Raw genomic sequence first — 20,783 nt, 5'->3', positions numbered from 1 at the left:
ATTTTTGTAAAATGCCAACATTAGTTTGTTTGTGGTGCTTGCATATCTTAATGTATAGACTTCATACCAAAACATACACAAGAATTAAATCCTCTTTTAACAGTTGTTTGTGCTGTGAATGCCCTGGCCCACCATGTGCTTAACAGGGACCTAAGGGACATTGTTGGCGACTTCAGAGGCTTCTATAGGCAGCTCACGAGTGACGGACAGCTTAGATGGGTAAGGGGTCTATTTTGTAAAATGCTTCTATAAATAATGTTACTAAGGTCTAAGATGTCCTTTAATTGTGACAAATGTAAAAATAGAGACAGGATTACAATTTTGAGGTAAAACATTTTATTCAGATAAATTAAGACTTAAACCATTTAGACAATCAATGTTTTAAGGTAATTGATTCCTTTCTGTAAGACTTGAATCCAGACATATTTGAATTCTGGGAGTTGTCTCTGCCCTTCTGTACCTCATCCCTGAATGGGAGGAAATGGTGGTCTACACTTTCCAGATGATTAAGTGCTGAATGGGCAACATTTCTGGGGGAGAGAGAATGTGAGTAGTTTTGGATTAAGGACAGAAACATAAGAGAAGAGCAAAATTAAGAAGTTAGAAGTTAGAGACTAGAGCACCTTTTATGTGCATAGATCTTATTTGAACCCTAAGCTCAAGGCATGAAAAAAATGAGGTTCTAGAGAAAGGATTCTATCAAGTAAGGTCAGTTCAGTAACCAGGACCTTGCCCTTGCCCCCTGACACCAGCTCTGCCTTTTCCTAAGTCTGCTCAGTCTCCCGTCCATGCTCAGAGAAAGGCACAAGAGAATGCCCTTTTCACACCGCCTCAGATTTCATTTTTAACTTCTGCAAAGCAAGTTAAATTTGCTTTTAAAGGCTTCTTCTTGAAGAAGCTCCTAGTGGCCAAATCTGGGACAATTCAAGCAGCAAAATAATAAATATGGTAGTAATGGCTTATAACTCATTGAATAACATTAACATTCATGAGTCCATTCAGATGGTGAACAAACAAACAAGGGATAGATTGTCATTACAATAGAATACAAACTAATATAAAAGGAATGATAACATTAGGCAATCACCATGTTGAAATCATCGTAATAATAATTGTGTGAGGCAAGAATTATCAATGGATGCTAAAATTTGGGGGCAATATTAATCTCCTTACTTAGGAAGAAGAAATGGTAACCTCACAGTGCAGCAGCCTCATGCACACTAACTTACCCAATGCTGAAAGTTAAAAGCCTTAATAAAAAAACAATTGATAACATCACTTATGTAGAATTTGTGCCAAAAGTATATAACCTGAATCTAATCATGAAGAAACTGCAGCTCAACCCAAATTGAGGGACACTGTGCAGGTCACCTGGCCTGTACACTTTAAAAATGTCAACAGCATTTTTCAGAAAAGAAGAAAAGTTTTTCCAGATAAAAAGAGACTAAAGAGACATGACAACTAAATGCAATATGTGAATAAAGTAAAGTACGTTATTGAGACAGTTGGTGAAATTTGATTATAGACTGTCTTTTAGCTAATAGAATTCTATCTGTGTTCTAGTGCCTGAATTTGAACCTCGTGCTATGATTATGTAAGAGAAATGTCCTTGCTTTTAGGAACTACACACTGAAGTATTTAGGGTTAAAGGGACATGGCATCTGCAACTTATTCTCAAATGGTTCAGTAAAATAAATTTTATTTATATTATTTTTATAAGTCATTATTTATATTGATTTTTTTCTCCATTAGAGATACTGGTAGTAGTTAGGAAATTGTAGGAATAGGTTAGAAAAGGCTGAGATGAGGGGGCAGCAAAGGTGAGGGGTTAGGAGGCAGTGTTAAAGATGGGTGGGCAGGTGTTTGCAGGAAGTTACATTTACTTTCATATATAATATATATATAATATATACAGGGAGAGAAAGACAGAAATAGAAAGGAAGTATATATATACAGGAGTTTTTTTTGTACTATTCATGCAACTCTTCTGTAGATTAGAAACTATTATAAAAAAACTTAGCCTTTAAGTGGGTTTTCATTGCTGCCTTTTAATTCTTGAAATGTGACCCTGGCTAGGAGATCTAACTATCTTTTTCATTTCTAAGAAGTGTGGTGTGTTCTGCTTCCTAACCAGATTGGTCCCGAGAAAGGTGCTGTGCATCTGGCCACGGCGGCCATCCTCAATGCTGTGTGGGACCTGTGGGCCAAGCAGGAGGGAAAGGTAACGCACTCAGGAGAACTTCTGTGGAACAACACAACACACGCAGAGGAATAAACACTTCCTCTGTGAGCAGCCTGAAAGACAAGTACACAGCAGGCCCCCCAAAAGAAACACAGGCAATTTGATTTTTTTTCTCCCTTAGAGATACTAGCAGTAATTAGGAAATTGTAGTAGATTAGAAAGGGCTGAGAATGGGGATGGGCAATAAAGGTGAAGCGTTCGGAGGCAGTGTTAGAGACTGGTGGGCAGGTGGGCCAGTGTTTGAGAGAGGGTGTTTGCATTTACTTGCATACTTTACGCATATGTTTTTAAAAATATTTTCTTTTTCTTCTTCAAGCCTCTGTGGAAGTTACTTGTTGACATGGTAAGTAAATTCTTTAACATTATAATTGTTTCTGTAAATGAAATAGATTTCATGAATTACCTGTTGTTTGATGATCAGTAAAATATCCTCAGGACCGCCTGTGGATCACTGTAGTGATGATAAAGCAAAACACCAGTAAAATGTGATGTGCCTTGTCTGATAATTGAAGTAACGATAGCTGTGCTCCCGCAGGCAGGGCTGTCGTGCCTCCCCCACTGGAGCTTTCACGCGTAATACAAATTTTTAGAGCCTCCCACTTCCTAACTATGTAAATTGGGTGATCATAATAACTTCTCTGGGGACCTCACAGAATTGGATTAAAGACCAAATGAGAAAAGAAAACTCTGAAAAGCAAGATGCTATTATTAAGGTACTATATGGTCACTTTGACTCCAAAAGCACGTGCTGCATCAGCCTGTATGATTCCAGAAGGGAAGGAGCCAAACACAGAAGTTTAATGATAGCCACCTCACAGTCTCCTTTCTCCTTGACCTGTTTACAGCCAGGATGAACACCTGGCAGCCGAGGAGGAAAAAACTCTGGGCAAGTTAAGGGCAGTGAACTTCAGACCCAGGCAGACCTGGCTTTGAATCTGGGCTTCACCGCTTACTGGCTGGTAACCGTGGACATGTCACTTAACTTCCCTGAGTGTCAGCTGCCTCATGGTGATGCCCTGAATGGTTGTTAAAATTCTGGTGGTCAACAAATGAAGGCCCTTGTTATTATTTGGCATCACAGTTAAGGAAAAGCAAATAACACCATGGCCTTGAAGACTGTTGGCCCAGCAGACGTTGTCCCTTCTCTGGAGAAAAGTGAAGACAGGTGGATATCACACCATCTGTCTGACATGGTTGCAGGTGACATGGGGTCGCCATCTGAAAGGGAAGGGCGTGGACCTTTTGAGCAACCTTTAGGCTCCAGGTTAGTCTTTCAGAAGGGGGCAGAGGTGGTTCCCCAACCTGGATGATCTGAGGGCCACTAGGAAGGTGCCTGAAATCCCACCTGTGGACTTTTTATTCTTTTGGATCCTGTTTCCTCTTTCAATGCCAGTGCGCTTAAAAGAAGCAGAATCTCCGCATTGAAAGAGCTTTTACAGCTTTTAAAAGCTATAGTGGAGTATCCTTGGTCACAGTAAAACCTAAGTGGGAATGGAACTGCCAGTTGCTTCCCAAGTGACGCTTAGATTGGGGTGGGGAGAGGTCTCAGCGTCTGTGATGACCCCGGAGCTGGCACACCGGGCACTCTCACGTTTAATCCACTCTGTTCCTGTCAGTGAAGTGAATTATCCCTATTTACAGGACAGGAAATTGCCCAAGTTTATGCTGCTAATAAACAGTGGGTGCAGGGTTGACCCTGAGTGGCTGGGTTCTGAGACCAGTCTTCTTTTCTCTCCTGCTACGCTGCTTCAGTTCCATGGTTAGCCCTGAAGTGTGGAGCAGTGACCTATGGGGTGAAACCAGGTGCTCATCTATCCATTTAACTTGTGCTGAGTGCTTGCCTCACACCAGGTCCTCTTTCCAGAAGCCCGGAATGAGGCGCTTAGGCTTCGAGGGAGGGAGAGATGGGAAATGAGTGATGGGTCGGAGCGTGAGGGATGGCCTAAGGACTTCACCAGGAGGCCGCCTTGCTGCTCTGATGAAGGACTCGACACCGAGGAATGATGGAATCACACAATGTAACACAAATCCCAAAGGTCCTTTCCCGGAAAGGATAAGCCCCATGTATCAGTGTAAGCAGATTCTTAAAACATGATCTGCTTGTGAATTGATTTGGGCCTTTCCCCGCTCCTGTCACCCTGCCAGGACCCCAGGATGCTGTTATCCTGCATAGATTTCAGGTACATCACTGATGTCCTGACTGAGGAGGAAGCCTATGGTGAGTCATATTCAAGTGATGGAACTGGAAGCTTTCTGGTACATGCTGATGTGTAAACAATGTGGTGGTGTACTTTGTTGTCTAAAAGAGTGCTGCTTTTTATTTTTTCCAGAAATACTGCAGAAAGGTCAAGTTGGTAAAAAAGAGAGAGGTGGGTTGTAAGGAAACTATTTTTGGTATCATCATTCACTTTTGAGCGTCCCTGTCCGTTGGGGGTTCACATTGTCCTCCCAGACAGCCAGTTGACTCTGGATAAAGAAGCCTCCTGGGTGTGACTATGCAGGAAGGCCGTTGGCTAGTGGGCCAGTCCTAGAGGGTGTCCTGACCACCCATTTGATATCCGCAGAATTTGCACCATTCTAGGGGCTAGGTACATGTGAAGGGCAGGTCAGAAGGAGATTCTCCATGGGGCAGCAGCTTAGCTACAGGCAATTCTAATTCTGAAGGTCCCTAGAAAGCACAAAGTGTTGACAAGAGTTGTGTTTCCACAGAAGGGCAAATGCTGACGCATGGCTACCCTGCCTACACCACGTCATGCGCCTGGCTGGGCTACTCAGATGACACCCTGAAGCAGGTGGGCATTTGAACCTGGTTTGGTAGACAGATTTTATACTCCTGGCTTTCTGGAAGAGATGTAGTATTTTCTTGTTAGCCTTTCTAAGTCATTCTGGCTCCAAGGCCTCATTCTGGAAGTACTTATACTCAAGCAAAAGTAAAGGCATTCACATTGTGGACACCGGACCCTGGGACCAGCGATCCCCATGTTGGGTTCTAGAAGGATTTAATTCGCAGGCAGAGGCAGCAGCATAACCTTGTACAATGTTACACGACACCATACTGAGCCTCAATTTCCTCACTGTGAAACGGGGAAATAATCTCTATTTTGTGGGTGGTTTTGAGGATTCAGATAAATGGGTGAAGTTGTGTAATGCCCGCAGTACAGTAGCTGACACATGGTATGTAATCAGAGTATGACTGACTTATGACGCTCTCCCATCATGCTGGACTCACCCACAGCTGAGAGAAAGAAACTAGATTCTGTTTGTTACTCTTACATCCATTAGTCCTGTGGGTGCCCTAGAATATCCTAGCTTTGAAAAGAGGTATATAAATGCCCCATTCCCCCTCCACGAGTGTTGTGACAATTAAAGAAATGGTTCCCATAGAGACAAGGGAAGATAGTCACCCTATAAGCACAAAGAGTTATGTGTTGGCTAAGCTGTTTCTGCTCAGAATTCCAACAACACATGGCTGTTCTTCTGGTTCCTGCTACAGCCATGGCATCTGTGAAACCAAATCAGAAATAACTGAGGTGCTCATGAGCTGAGGGAGAGCTTTTCAGTGTATCATCTTAACTGTGCCCCTCTCCCCGCAGCTCTGCACCCAGGCACTGAAGGATGGCTGGACCAGGTAACTTACTTGTATGATAATGAACTTGATCCGCCCAGTCAGCAGATGAGAGGCTCAGCAGTAGAGAGGAGCCAGGATCCCAAAGTCCCCAAGGAGGCCAGGAATCATCCAGAAGCAGTCTGGTGTATAGGAACGCATAAGAGAAGTTTTAGCCTAGGCCAGGCTGTTTTCCAATAATGAGATGAGAGCCCTCACTAGAATCTCAGAACGTCAGAGTTGAAAGAGACGGTGGAAATCATCCATTTCAAGCATGAATCTAGACTGGAAATCCACTCTACCGTCAGTAAACAAGCATTGATTCAGCTTCTGCTTGAAAACTTCCAGAGGCAATGATCTTAACTTTGTTAGGTACTTTTGCATTGTTGGAGGGCTCCAAGTGTTAAAAAGAGCTTCAGTGTCATGAACCCTTTGTTTCCCTTTAACTTCCAGCCACTGCTCCCAGTTTTTCTCTGTGGCGTTCCCAAGAGTCAGGCTCCTCTTCCACTTGGGCCCTCTTCTCTCCAGACTAACCATCGTCATGTTTCCCTCCTGTGTGGTTATGGAGCCCTGGGCATCCTAGTGTCTTCCTCTAGATAAACTGGTTATCAGTGGCCCTGAATCCTGATACATTGCAGGACAGAGAGGGGCCATCATCGCTTGACCTGGTCACTGTGAGTCCATCAGTGCAGTTCAAGGTGGCACATTTGCCCAGTATGTATCACCAGGCTTTCCACGTGACTCTTACTTATTCTGGCCACCCAACCTCCTGCTGCCCAAACTGTGGTCTGTGGAGCAAAGCAGAATCTCGGGCCTCTCCCCAGAACTGCTGCATTGGAATCTGCATTTTAACAAGACCCTTGGGTGATAGGTGTGGCCACTCACTTCTGAGTGAGCTGAATTCTTGTGAACTCCTGGGCTAAATAAAGGTTGGAGGAGTGAGAACTTGAAGGAGTCAGCATGAAACGGTGGAAAGAGGCTTAGAGATGTGATGGGTTTGAAATCAAACCTTCCCCTTTTCCCTCATCCCCTGCAAGTATTTCCTGTGTGATCATGGTCACATTGCTCAACCTCTCTGAACTTCATTTTCTCTGTCTGTAAAATGAGAAGAATATTAACTCCTGATTCTCTTCAAAGTTGCCATAGCTAAAAAGGACCAGCATAGTCAGGATTTATATTATAGCAGGTGCTCAGTAAATGCTGGCACCTTTCCTCTCTAAATACCCAGGAAAGGCTGGAGCAGTCAGAGAGGGATGAGGAGAGATTGCATAGCCCTCCCCACACAGGAAGCCCGGCATCCAGAAGCTGAAGCTCCCCACCCTGGATAGAAATGTCTTTTTTAGTGTGTTTAGTACTGAGCGGAGGGAAGAGAACAGCAGTGGGTACCTGAATGTGTGTAGCATTCTGCAACAGGGCTTTTTGTTGGCACAGAGGGTGGGCATTGTGGAAAGTAGAGGAAGGACCGCAGGCTCTGTCTGGAGCAACAGCCTCGATGTCAAGTGTGCACGGTGGAGAGGCTGGTGAGCAAGGGAGAGGATGCCAGCCTCACCTGTGATGGTGTAGTGTCGCCTCCTCCACATGGCAGTGTCACACTCAGGCCAACCAGACTTCTCCTGACAAACAAGAGTTTCAGCAGTCATGGGGAACAGTGTAGAGGCCTGGAGAATAGTTGGGTGCCACAACAGATTAAGGGAGCTCCTGCAAGTGACCAGCTGTGATATAAAGGAGACCTCAGCTGCTCCTTAGTTATGTGACCAAGTCACTTTAATCCCCGAACCTCAGACCCCTACAGGGTCCCTGTGGCTGACTCCTCACTGAGTTGATTTAGGATGAAGCTCTCTTGTAAAGGACCATGTGACTTTTTCATTCTTGACTCCTTTTTATAGTACAGCAAAAATTCAGCTACTGTTATTAAAGATCTAACTACTCTTTCCAGTTCCTTAACTTCAGGTCAGCAGATAATTTAGTCATTGCCCTGATAGTGAGTAAAGAAATGCTGTTTGCAGGGTTATTTTCAAGTGACTTGTCCGAAGATTGATTGGGAAAGAGCAAGAAGTTACTAGAAAATGTGATCTGTGAATTATTGACAGAGACGATCACTTCTGCAGAAAATCCAGATATCTTTGCCAAGCCAGGGGACAGATCTATACTCTCAAACCAAATTGATTTTATAGGTTTAAGGTAAAAGTTGGTGCTGATCTCCAGGATGACATCCGTAGATGCCGACTCATCAGAAACATAATTGGACCTGAGAAGATCTTGGTAAATATCTTGTCCTTCCAGCGAGACATAAGCACCTTTGCAGGAAGCCTTTGTCCAGAGCCAAACAACAACTCATTTCAAGCAAGGATTAAAGAACATTGGGAATTTTAAACTGAATGTCAGAGGAAGTACAGCTTTGTGGTTTTGTAGCAGGCAAACTCTTAAAAAAACAAAACAAAACTGAGGGGGCTTCATTTTTTGTATTCTGCAGAACTAGTTAAAATCAGAATTAGGGATAGTTCCTTCTTGCTAATATGGATACGCCTGAGCAAACGGGCCTCCCATTTGTGCCCTGGTGTGTCAATCATTTAACCTTCCTACTTAACAAGTCCTCCCCTCCACCCCCCAGTAGCTTGGCTTCCCTTCCCAGCCCCACTCTTTTCTTCAAGTCTGTGACTTTTTCATCTTTTTTTTTTTTTAAGATTTTTATTGGGGAAGGGAATAGTGTTGGGGAATTGAGGAAGGAGAACATTGTGTTTTTCCAGGATCCATCAGCTCCAAGTCAAGTTGTTGTCCTTCAATCTTAATTATGGAAGATGCAAGCTCAGCTCCAAGTCCAGTCACCATTTTCAATCTAGTTGCGGGGGGATGCAGCCCACCATCCCATGCAGGAGTTGAACTGGCAACCTTGTTGTTAAGAGCACATGCTCTCACCAGCTGAGACATTCTGCCACCTGTTGGCAGCTCAGGGGCCTATGTGGGAATTGAACTGGCGACCCTGTTGCGCAGAGCTCGCGCTCTTAACCAACTGCACCACCCTGCCAGCCCCGACTTTTTCATTCTTGACTCCTTTTCATGACACAGCAAAACCTCAGGTAATGTTATTAAAGACCTAACTGCTCTCTCTAGTTCCTTATCTTCAGGTCAGCAGGTAGTTTACAGTCATTGCCCTGATAGTGAGTAAAGAGATACTGTTTGCAGGGTTATTTTCAAGTGACTTGTATCTCATCAGGAAGATGGGTCTCAGGGAGCCATTGGTGAGGAAATGCTGGGACTTTGAGATAAATGAAAGAATCAGTCATTCCTGACTGTGTAATTTTGAAAACATTTCTTATTATGTGTAAAATATTTTCATAAAAGGAAGGCAAATAGATATTTGTATGACGTTTTAGAGATTTGTTTCCTGAGTTAAAATAGAAGTTTTGAATCCTTGACCTAGGATCAGATGTCCCATTATTTATACATGAGTTAATGCTACTTATGTCTTATGAGGTCATCCTCATCCAAATTATTTGTGATAATAATTGATTTGAGGTGTACTTTCCTCTGGTTCTGAAAGCATCTCACAAGGGCACTCTTACCACTTAGCACATTCCACTAGAGATAGCCATCTCTGTATCTGTCTTCTTGGAGTGTGATAATGTCAGGATAGAAAGGCCCTTTGTTAATTTCTGCACACCCAGCACCTGGCTTCCAGGCAGGATCACTGTGTGCAGTGAGACAGGGCCTTAGAGTGAGGCCTAGATTTGAACTCACCATTTACTTGACTTATTATTCATGGGTAAGTTACTTAACTTCTCTGTGTGTCAGTTTTCTTATCTGTAAAATGGGTTGATATGAACTGCCTCATAGAGTTATTATAAATATTAAATGGGACAAAATACATGAAATGCCTAGTGGCATAGGTGCTTAATTAATGATGGAGTTTGGGTTATTCATTATTGTGCCAGACACATAGTAGGCAATAGGCAATAAACAGCCATTGAACAAACTCAGTATTGGCTGTGCATGATTCAGAATGTGACAAAACAGTTCCTACAAACAATGAACACTACAACACAAATGTATTTCGGTGGCATCTAAATACCGATTGGGCCAGAGCTCCTGGGGTAGTAGGCAGTTGTCACGGGCTTAGCCCAGGGCACTTCTGGACATGACAGTGGCTCCATGAGTGACTGTTGTCTCCTCCTCACTTAACATCATAGATAGGTTCTGTGGCTTTAAGCAAAAGGATATGTAATGAAACTAGTTTTACCATAGACTAAGTGATATAAACAAGAGTTAAGTTCCTACGGCATCTCATTAATGTTCTAATGAAATGACATTATCTGAAGCCAAAGTTCTGGTCTTGGTGGCTGCTTTTTGTCTCCCTTTGTTATGGCTGTATGGCTATGTGCTGGGCCTCCAAAGAAGATATGGGAGTCCTGCTCAGCAGTCGGTGGCACTGAGTGACAGCATTTCTTTCCTGGGAGCCACAGCCCTGCAGCAAGGTCAACACCAGGCAGACCTCACCACAAAGGGTCTCTCCTTACAGATGATGGATGCCAACCAGCGCTGGGATGTGCCTGAGGCAGTGGAGTGGATGTCAAGTCTGGCTGAGTTCAAGCCGCTGTGGATTGAGGAGCCAACCTCCCCTGATGACATTCTGGGACATGCTACCATCTCCAAGGTAGGAAAACTGCTGTTGCTGCTGCCACTGCCATATGTTTTTTGTTTGGTTTTCCAGAGTGGTCATGACAGATCCTAAAATTTCTTTGCTTAGTCCTCTACGTTTCCTGATGAAGTAGCTGAAAAAACTGTAACTTGTAACAAGTGTTAGAATTGCAGACCTGACATCCTTTTTTTCACTTCAGCTTACCTACTGCTCTCATTTCTATTTATTTAGAGACAGTGAATGGCTAAACACTGAAAGGCTACCAATCATCCAAAGGTTAATAGACGTGGTTCTCATACTTTGTAAATATAGAAATCTGACTGATATTAAAATATTTTCCTCACCCAGAATGAAACCAAAAGTGTAGATTCCTCTGGATGACTTGAAAGAAAAGGCTTGCTTAAGGTCAAGGTCAGGCCTCCCCAAGAGAAGGCTGCCTGTCTGTTTCCCTAGAGGCCTCGCACCAGAGCTCCTCTGCAAGTCCACCCTAACTGGGGGCCAGCCTCTCTCCCTTTCAGGTTTAGGAAGAACCTGATTTGTCAGAACATGCAAGAAACATCCTCATTCTCAGGAAGAGTTTCCCGTTAGCCCAGCTTACAGCACTGATATGTAAAACCAGAATGCCAGCTGGTTAGGTTAGAAGGAGAACTGTAACTTCTGAGAGCACTAGGTTTTTGTAGCCCCTGATCAGAGCAGGCTTCCCGAGTAGCCATATTAAACCAAAGGCTGCAGGATGAGTGAGGAATCAGAGCAGAAACTGGTTATGGGGTTTGAATATGTGATGGCATCAGACCGAGATGACCCAATGCATCCATCTCCTCAGCGCGGATGTACCTGCCTCTGTCCATGGCCATATCGAGTCTTAAGCCTCATCCCTTCCTGGGCAGTGCTTGTACAGGTCCAGCCAACAGATGCCTCTTGCCCCTCTTTTATGTTTTCTTCTGATAACCCTTTCCTACACACTGTGCCGTTGAGTTAGTCCATTCATTTGGCTTATAGGTAGGTCCTGCCTGCCTAGGAGCCTAAGAACTCTTTTTTTCTCCTTGAGACGACTTAGCATTGCTCTACTATTCCCCCATTGGATATTGCTCTTAAAATTTTCCCTGTGAGGACAGTTTTTTTTTTAAGATTTTATTGGGGAATTGGGGAACGGGAACAGCCAAGTTGTTGTCCTTCAGTCTTAGTTGTGGAGGGCACAGCTAGCTCAGCTCCAAGTCCAGCCACCATCCCACTGCCCAATGGCAGCTCGTGGCTGCTCAGCTCAAGGTGCCGTGTTCAGTCTTAGTTGCGGGTGGGCATAGCCTACCATCCCGTGAGGGAGTTGAACCGGAAACCTTGTTGCTAAGAGCACATGCTCTCACCAGCTGAGCCATCCTGCCACCTGTTGGCAGCTCAGCTCGGGTGCAGCATCACTGGCCCATGTGGGAATTGAACCAGTGACCCTGTTGCTCAGAGCCTGCGCTCTTAACCAACTGAGCCACTCGGCCGGCCCCCTTGTGAGGACAGTCTTAGTCCCAAGTTCTTGGAGGGACAACTTCATGTGTCCTACATGAAGTGAAAGGTCCAAAGTGTGGGGTCCATTTCTCGTCAATCAACATATAACCCCCTTATGTCAGACACTCTACAAAAGCTGGTGGAATACCTTTAACTCTCCCCACTTTACAGCCTTGCTAGAGAGAAAGAAACTAAAATATATGAAACATACACAGGTGGAATGTGGGGCCTAGGCCCTGAGTGCTGAGGGCAGTAGAAAGAAGCTCCCTTGAGATGGCAGTGGACTCGGACAGAGCTGACTCTATAAGGAAAGCTGAACTGCAGGTGAGGGAAACATGAGCAGGAGCCGTGGAGTGACCACAGCCTTTGATTTAATCCGAGTAATCATTCCAAATGAGAACCTGGTGAGGGGCCGTGGATAAACAAGACTTTTTGTCTTGGGGCTCTTGTGGCGTAGCCGTGCCCTAGTGGCTGCCAACTTGTCCAAACAGGGACCTGGAGAATCTCCTCAGAGGCTCTTCTGGGCTTCAGTCCTCCAAGGTTTTGTTCACATGGGGGCAACCAACCCCTCAGGAGGCATCTGAGGAGGAGGCGGAAGCAGGGGAAAGCTGTGCAGGTACCAAACAGAACGCCACGCATGGTGGGGCCTGGAGGGCAGGCAGGCATCTGGGGCCAGGTTTCGGGATCCACCTACTCAGAAGATGCAGCTGAACTCAGCGAACCACTGTAGGTCCTTGAATGAAAGCATGGGAATCAAGATGATCTGACTGGTAACGACAAGTAGGGTGGATTGACATGTAGGCATAGGAGAGGTGTGAGGAATGGAGAGAAAGAAAACGGAGGCTGGATGGGAACGAGGAGGCTTTCACAGTAACGGGGGGTGGGGGGAGGTGGTGGTGAAGGTAGAGGGTAGTGAGACGAGGGCAGAGCAGGTTCAGGAAATGTTTAAAAGGAGAAAATAAAATTTGGTACTTATTCAGTGCCAGAAACTTACATGCTTTAAATAGTAGAATGAATAAATCAAATGGCTTTTCCCCTCCACCACTCCTTGCCCCCGCCCGTTTTCTTTGGAGATAAAGAACCAAGCATATTTAAATTAGAAGTTTCAGGAAACATAAGCTGTTAGCGTTAGATGGCTCTTCAGCAACCATCGGCTCTAACTCCTGATCTGCAGGCCAGGAGGCGGGGCTTCCGGTGGGCCAGTCCACGCATCCTATTAGAGGCTGGACAAGTAGTGGAACTGGGGACACCTGGCTCCTAAATTAAAGCATTTTCTTTAGGGAAATGTGTCTATCTAGTGATTCAGATGCCGCTTCTGGCTCTGGAGTTGGCCTAGAGTTCAAGCCTGGGCTCCACTCCTTCCTAGTGTTGTGATACAGGACGGTTACTCACCCTGTGCGTCTTTTCTCATCTGTGAAATGGGGATAATGATGGCTCCTATCCCAGTGAGTTGTGATGTGGGATCAGTTCAGTCAGGGTTTTGAACAGGCCAAGCAGGTATTAAGAGCCCAGAAAGTGGTAGCTATTAGTGTCATTGATACGGTTCCCTAAACAATGGGAAGGCAAGAAGGGAGAAACCAAAGATGCCTGAGGGGTGTGTGTGGTATTGCAGTCCAGGGAAGGGCTGGGGCTGGAGGGGTGAGGGCTGGAGGGGCGAGGCCTAGAGCCCACGTGGGAGGGGAGTGAAGTAGCTTCAGGTGGGACGACAGGGAGCAGCAGAACTGTGTTAAGGAGATTTTAGCACCTCACCAGTTAGTCCAACCTGTAAAGTAAGATTTAAGGCCACTCACTGAGCGTGAAGCGAGAGGATTCTAGAATAACCACTGAAGGGGGCTCATCAGGGAGACAACAAGATGGGAATAAAGGGAGTGATGACCTATATAGGAAGGTGTCAGCTGGAGGCTGGACCCTGCAAATCTGATGAGCCTCTTTTGAGTGGCTATGTCTGCTCCCAGGCTCACACCCCTGCTCAGGCTTCAGACAGAGTCCGCAGCCATAGCCAGGAAGGAAGCTAACGGCAGCAGTACGAACAAGTGCTGGCTTTCTCCTCTGCAGGTACGCGTACACGCAGTGTCTCCTGTGTGCACACAAATCCCCTGACCGCCCGCCTTCTGCCACTCCTGAAACTTCTACAGGGCTCCACAGCAGGGATGTGTCTTTCTTCAGCTCTAAATAGTTGAACATTAAATAGTTAAGCAGCTCTGAATTTTTAAACACTGGAAGTTTCAGTTCAAAAACAGGAAAATAACACCAGATTACCTTATATTTTATAGGCATTGGTCCCATTAGGAATTGGTGTTGCCACGGGAGAACAGGTAAGTGACATCTCCTTGGGGTCAGAATACACCGGCTACACCAACTGAGAACATCATCCTATGTTAGGCTACATCACCTGTTGTATTTTGAGTTGGGAAGTTCTCAGTCTTAGAAATTGGGCTGTTTTACAGCACTTCATTAAGGTCTGCAGTCAGATATAGTCAAATTTTGTCTTTTTCTACAATTTATATGACTAAAGTCGTTGTTTTCAAAGTGGCTAATGGAAATTTATAAGGCAGCAACTTAAAATTGCTTCTGCAAGGGCATAAAGTGCACTGTGTGGTTTTAAGAAAGCCAGCTTCCAAATTGAGTCAATATTACTGCGTTCACTTTTTGTGCTTACAAACGAAGCACAAGTGCCTGCCAAAGCCTGCGGCAGTCAGCCCACGAGTAGAACAGTGAGAAGGAACAGATGATTGGCATCCCCAGCGAAAGGAGCAGTGCTGCTCTGCCGTGGTTCTGTTTTGTTGTCCGTGCTGTCTGCTCATCGCCAGCACCGGATTTCATCCTGATGCTTCACTAGACAGTTACTTCTGAATAGATGGCGAGTGGTGTGAGTCTACATGACTCACACTGTTCTGCCAGCAGATTTGTAAAGAAGTGAGCGGAAGGTCCCTATCTGGACGATCAGGACTTACCTCATGCCAAGTGACAATGAAGAATAAATAGAATCCAGGATTCGTGCAGGTCACTGATGGGTGACTTGGAATTGGCACCTTGCCAGGTTTAGAGATCCTGCAGGCCAAAGCTGATTCTTCTGCTGGTTTCATTTTAATTCTATTTCTAGTGCCACAATAGAGTGATATTTAAGCAGCTCCTACAGGCGCAAGCCCTGCAGTTTCTCCAGATTGACAGCTGCAGGCTGGGAAGTGTCAATGAGAACCTCTCAGTGTTGCTGATGGCCAAAAAGTTTGAAAGTAAGGGCACCGTGGCCTGCAGACCGAACCCCCATTTCCCCGACACCTGTGGCTCCCTCTGTAGTTTGCCATTTTGATTTTTTTCTAACTCTTTTCGTCTTAATCAGGGATTTTTTGGCGATTTTCATCCTGGAATCTGGTCCCATTAATGCATAATTGAATCACCTGCGGGTAATAATAAAAGCCACATGTCCTCTCACCCCTCCCTCTCTGCCCTACTCTTGGCATTCAGTAGCAATCTGTCTTTTTAGTTCCTGTTTGCCCCCATGCTGGTGGAGTTGGCCTCTGTGAGTTGGTACAGCACCTGATTATATTTGACTTCATATCAGTCTCTGCAAGCCTTGAAAACAGGTGAGTAATGTGGCATTAACTTCACCAGTGTCCCTCAATTCAGGCCAGGTCTTTTAATTAGGCTCTCATGACAGAGGCATGAAGAATCCAGCTCATTGGCACATCCTGTTAGCTCAAAGGCCCAGTTGGTTTTGCTTCCACTTCTCCACATGGGGCAGTAACAAGGAGACCCAGGAGTGAATAATAGTCCCTTTTGTTTTAGAAGAAAAAGGTTCTTGGTCGCTGACTCACTTTGTTTTGTAACTACATTGTGTGTGTATGTGTGTGTGTGGGTGGGGGGGGCGTGGAGGGGGCGTGTGTTCCTTTTGAACCAGATGGAAACCTGAACTCCTTCCTCAACCAGCATCTGTTTCTGACTTTCTAAAGCCCTGCTTCCTTCATAGGTGTATTCTCTGCTCTGTCCAACCTCCTCTTCCTAACACTGGAATCTATACTATGTAGTTCTACCTTATTTCTCAACAAGCCCAGCGTGAGCTTTAAACTATGACAGTCTCCTTCTAGTTGTCTGCACATAGACAGCTTTATTATGCTTTCCATCCTCCTGGAATTAAATGTGGTATCACAGGAAGATCACTAGAAGTATATGGTGAAAGCATAAAAACATGCATGGGAAAGGTAAACAACAAATGCAGGATTGTGAGAGATGGAACCAGTAAGTGTCCACAGGAGCCTTCAATTATAAAGCACTGGTTTATTTCTTAAGCTGGGTAGTAAGTAGACACATACTGTCTTTTAACATGCCTGAAATATTTTAAACTATAAAAAATGAACATTCCTAGGTTTTTCTGCTTTTGCCCCCCTCCCATTTCAGTTCCTGAAGGCAGCAGCAAAGTGGGGTTCCAACCAGCCTTGAAAGGTCCTGCAGGTCTTGAGGGATGAGGAAAAGGTCCGCCCTGACCCACTGTGCACTATGACCACCTGAGAGTGGGTGAAAGGGCCTCATTCCACTCTCCTGAAAGCAGATCTCACTGCTCAGGAATCCCACTCTGCAAGTAGAAAGCCACCAGACATTGCTGTCATACCACAGTACCTCTGCTTTTTAATTCTGTCTGCATGGAAGGTCCGTTCTCTGTTCATTCTTTAAGGCCTAACTGCTCTCTTCCATGGGCCTGGTGCTTCATCTGTTCTTTATAGATTATCCACAGCACATTATAATTGATGACTTAGAATCTATGTCCACTGAAACCACCACTGAAACCATGAGGCCCTGTCCTGCCAGTTCCTTTGTGTATCCCCAGCAGGGGGGCACAGGGCCTGCCCCTCGCAGCAGTTTTTCATTAGTCGATGACTAAATTAAGGTAGTAGTTGGGTACTTGCCCCAAGTCACAAAACGAGACAGTGGCTGACACCAGATTTAAACACAGGTTGGTCTGATCCTAAAACCTGTGCTCTTCTGAATCATGCGTGTAGCTGCAAGGGAGCTCATTTGATGCTTTTTAATCTGTCCATCTAACTTGACTCAAGGCACCCAAATAATCCGATACTTATGGAGTGTAAATTGATGCCCTTTGGGGTCATAAAACATTTAGCTAAGAGACTTCATGGTTCATTTCATCCAAGCCCCCACATTGCTTTATTTTATAGCTGAGATGATCCTGAGGCACAGAGATGGAGGGATTTGCAATCAAGCAGTATCAGCCAAGCCTTGGCTAAGTCCACCCTTTCTTCGTAGTAGTACCCCTTTTGCTTCAATGAATTATCCACATGAATTATCTAACTTAAGGCATTATTGCCCTAATTCCTTCCTCCTAGGATGTGTGAATATGTTGACCACCTGCATGAACATTTCAAGTACCCTGTGATCATCAAGAATGCATCCTACATGCCGCCTCAGGTGAGCCTGGCCAGGGAGGCCTCCCCATCAAGCGCTGCCAGCCCTCGCTGTACTTGTTCTCTTGAGCTGGAACCGAGCAGAGCTTTGACTCCTTAGTTTGTTTTCATATCTAGAAACAAATAGCTTTTTACTTTGTACATCTCAAATTCTCAAGGCCTGAAGGTCAGGGTTTTGGGGTGAAATTGCCCAAGTCTCAAATGCCATCCTTTTCGCCAGCTGAGACCTTAAAATGTGCACTCCTTGTGCAAAACAAAACAAAACCAACAAAAAAAATCTGGGACCATCTAGCAGTTCAGTCAACTGACAAGTTTTGACTACAGTGGTGTTATCTGGGCCATTTATCTGCATCATGGTCAAGAGATCGGGGCTCATTTTCACAGAGGTCGAGCTATCAGAGGAAGTTTGATTAATTAACTAGAACTGGGAAGTAGCCAATACTGTGCCGCCCTTCTCCATTTCAACCTTAAAATTTATTTAAAAAATATTTAGTTGTCTCTTAGATTTAAAAGCATTTCTAGGAGCAGCAGAAATACATTAACTAAATGTTTTTATTGTTGCTCCAGGGGTAAACACTGCTTTTTTGTTGTTGTCTCTGATAGGATGCTGGTTATTCCACAGAAATGAAGGCAGGATCTGTAAAGAAACACCAATATCCAGATGGTGAAGTGTGGAAGAAACTCCTTGCTGCTCAAGGGAATTGAAACCCTCTTCTTTTTTAAGCGAAAAGGCTTAAAATTTGGAGGGTATGGCTTTATAAAAATAGGGGCAAAAAAATCATCCCACCAATCAAAACAAATTCAGCTGAAAGTAATTAACCTTAGCAATCAGCTCAGTAATCATTATTACTTGATTCTTTTAGCATATAAACATACATTCTTCTACTTAATCCTTAAACAAATTTAGATTAAACTAATTCCAAGTCCAGGAAAATGTTAAAATTTCTATCAAGTGCTGGTACCTAGACATTAAACTGTACTTTGAAAATAAGCCACATGTTGCATAACTTGTTGGAACAATTCCTTATTCTATTTAACTTGTCATAAATTAGCAGAATAAAAATAGTTCTGCAGCACCGTGGGGTATCTGGTATGCAATAAAGATAAAAAGATTCCACTGGTTAACCCTGAAGTGGATTAGCGTCTCTTTTCCTGCTCATTCTAAGTGCATTATTACAGAATTCACACCATACTGAAACTAACAAGGCCAAAATGCTACTTCAGACTATTTTTTATAACCCTTTAAAAAACCATTTTCCTCAATTATATTTTAATGATAAAATGCAGCTAGAATTAGATGAATCAAAAGCAGGGGAAAATTTAGTTTGGTCAGCATTTCTAAAATATGCTCTAACATCGGCAACATCCAAGCAAGAATATAGCACGTTTATTTAGGAGGGTTCAATTCATGTATTTCAGGCAGGAATTGTGCAGAATGGCAATAGAGAATTAAAAACAAAAAACCGAGATAAATGCTGAAAACTTCTTTATTATAGCAATGTATAAAACAAGTAACTTTAACTTGGTGTGGTTCATAACCACACCAGTTATACATTGTCATTATTAATGGCTCATTCAAATTTGGAGAATAGCTTATAAAACCTTGAAATTCACTAACCTTCATAAAAATATGGGACTGAAATACCATGTACATGTTTTTGTTGAGCATATAAATTCTTAATCTTCTAGTCATAATTTCAGCATTTTCATACATCCTCAATGTGTTAAAAACTCACCTTCTATTACTAAAAGAACTAACAGTTACACTTGCCAACAGTAACAGCCTTTAGAGTTAATAACTGATAAGTCACCAGGAGTTTTGACGTAGTTCCTTCCTCCTTGAGAACAAAGAACTTCCACCTGAGCATCCAGTCCAAGCCCTAAAGACTGACTATCCTTCAAACAACTCCTTAAAAAGCACTCTAAATGGCCATTTCCATTTTAATAGTTGGATGAGGACTGTACCCTTCAATCTGAAAGTCTTCAGCCTTGAAGTCATCGATTGTCTCAACTTTTCGAAGGATTTTAAGCTTCGGGAAAGGCTTTGGTTTTCGCTGAAGCTAAAAAACAACATAAGACCATTATACTGCCGTACCTCTACAACCTACTTTAATTCTGCTCCCCAAGTCCCTTCATGAAACAAGTACCCAGTATTTTATCAACAAAGTATTATTTTACAGGGGCGTAATACTGTAGATACCTTGTTGCTGGTGATGCAATACTGAGCATAACTGACTCATTCTGTCACACATGTGGAGAATGAAGAGAATTTTGTAGAATCATGGTGTCAGAAGCCTGGTGGCTCACCAAGCTGTTAAGTTTTTATAATTGATTACTCTTGGTAAATTTGTTAAGGACAGGACAGTCTTTTTACTTTTGTGTCTGTAACTCACAGTACGCGCTCAGAATGGTTACGTGAGCCCCCAAACCCCCATCCCAACTGTTCCTGACATAAAGCACACAGATGACATCTTTTGGCAATTAACACAAAGGGTTGCAAACCAGGATTCCTGGGATAAACAACCAGTGGCAATGAGGACGTGGACACAGGTCACGACCTCACACTATTCTGTCCAGCATGACTGGAGCAGAGCCAGAGAGAAGCACCTGGATAAGCCCTGAGGTCACTCTAGTCAAAGCAGACTAAGTTCCTCGAAGGGGAAACTTTCCAAACCTGGGTCAAATCTTGAAGTTGTGGTTCGAAATTTTTATTCTTGGGACACACTCTTATATTCTTATTGCCATTTCAAATCATCATTTGTTGGCTTATGGATTTGAACCGACTTTTGAAAGTTCAGGCTTATGTATTGTATTTAGAATAAAATTAAGGGAAAAATTTGCATTTATATTTTCCTTCAAGTAAAAATACGAATTGAAATGCTACCTCTTAGAAGGTCCCAAATCCCCTGGTCTGAATGTGACTCTCCCTCTGTGGTACTGGTACTTAGTCCCCCACAGCACCTGTCACACTGGGTGCCTATGGTTGTCTAAGCACATGTTTGCCTTGTCCTTGCCCACCAGCCAGTCCTAAAGGGAAGCTGTGCAGTGGGAGCAGATCATCTTCTTTCTGTCAAAAAGGCTATTACAGGAGGGATGTCCTATGAATCAAAAATTTTTTTTTTAGTTGAGCCATCCTGCCACCTGTTGGCAGCTCAGCTCGGGCCAGGAATTGAACCGGTGACCCTGTTGCTCAGAGCTTGCACTCTTGAGCGAGCTCTTAACCAACTGAGCCATTTGGCTGGCCCCTAAATCAAACTTTTATCAAGAGACGGGACCAAACTTCAAAGTGTGACAGAATTCTTACCTGCATTTTCAGTGGCTCAATGTGATTCAGGTAAATGTGTGCATCTCCCAAAGTGTGTACAAAGTCACCTGGCTAAATCACATGGGAGG

General features: G+C 44.0%; 2 protein-coding genes across 6 annotated transcripts in view; one reads left to right on the top strand and one right to left on the bottom strand.

Moving 5' to 3' along the window:
• ENOSF1 (enolase superfamily member 1) overlaps window positions 1-19,121 on the top strand; it is a 26,450-nt gene extending 7,329 nt beyond the window's left edge. For 2 of the 5 annotated variants that reach the window (XM_019627194.1, XM_019627190.1), the window contains exons 3-16: window positions 104-219; window positions 2,135-2,221; window positions 2,559-2,585; window positions 4,388-4,460; window positions 4,573-4,611; window positions 4,952-5,034; window positions 5,836-5,870; window positions 8,021-8,108; window positions 10,363-10,497; window positions 14,250-14,291; window positions 15,080-15,209; window positions 15,461-15,560; window positions 17,313-17,394; window positions 17,994-19,121. In XM_019627194.1, the coding sequence (XP_019482739.1) occupies window positions 2,583-2,585; window positions 4,388-4,460; window positions 4,573-4,611; window positions 4,952-5,034; window positions 5,836-5,870; window positions 8,021-8,108; window positions 10,363-10,497; window positions 14,250-14,291; window positions 15,080-15,209; window positions 15,461-15,560; window positions 17,313-17,394; window positions 17,994-18,095 (912 nt within the window). In that variant the 5' untranslated portion in view covers window positions 104-219; window positions 2,135-2,221; window positions 2,559-2,582 and the 3' untranslated portion in view covers window positions 18,096-19,121. The other 3 variants (XM_019627195.1, XM_019627193.1, XM_019627191.1) reach the window with 3 other exon arrangements.
• The window catches only part of TYMS (thymidylate synthetase), a 10,321-nt gene continuing 8,397 nt past the window's right edge, over window positions 18,860-20,783 (bottom strand). The window contains exons 3-4 of the mRNA XM_019627188.1: window positions 20,695-20,766; window positions 18,860-19,450 (exon numbers count right to left, since the gene is read on the bottom strand). Coding sequence (XP_019482733.1) covers window positions 19,313-19,450; window positions 20,695-20,766 — 210 coding nt within the window. The 3' untranslated portion in view covers window positions 18,860-19,312. The remainder of the gene's footprint in view (window positions 19,451-20,694; window positions 20,767-20,783) is intronic.

The sequence above is a fragment of the Hipposideros armiger genome, unplaced genomic scaffold, assembly GCF_001890085.2.
Source record: "Hipposideros armiger isolate ML-2016 unplaced genomic scaffold, ASM189008v1 scaffold_720, whole genome shotgun sequence".
NCBI classification, from domain to species: domain Eukaryota; kingdom Metazoa; phylum Chordata; class Mammalia; order Chiroptera; family Hipposideridae; genus Hipposideros; species Hipposideros armiger.
The sequence above is the reverse complement of the archived record's forward strand: the minus strand, read 5'-3'. Positions and strand labels throughout refer to the sequence as shown.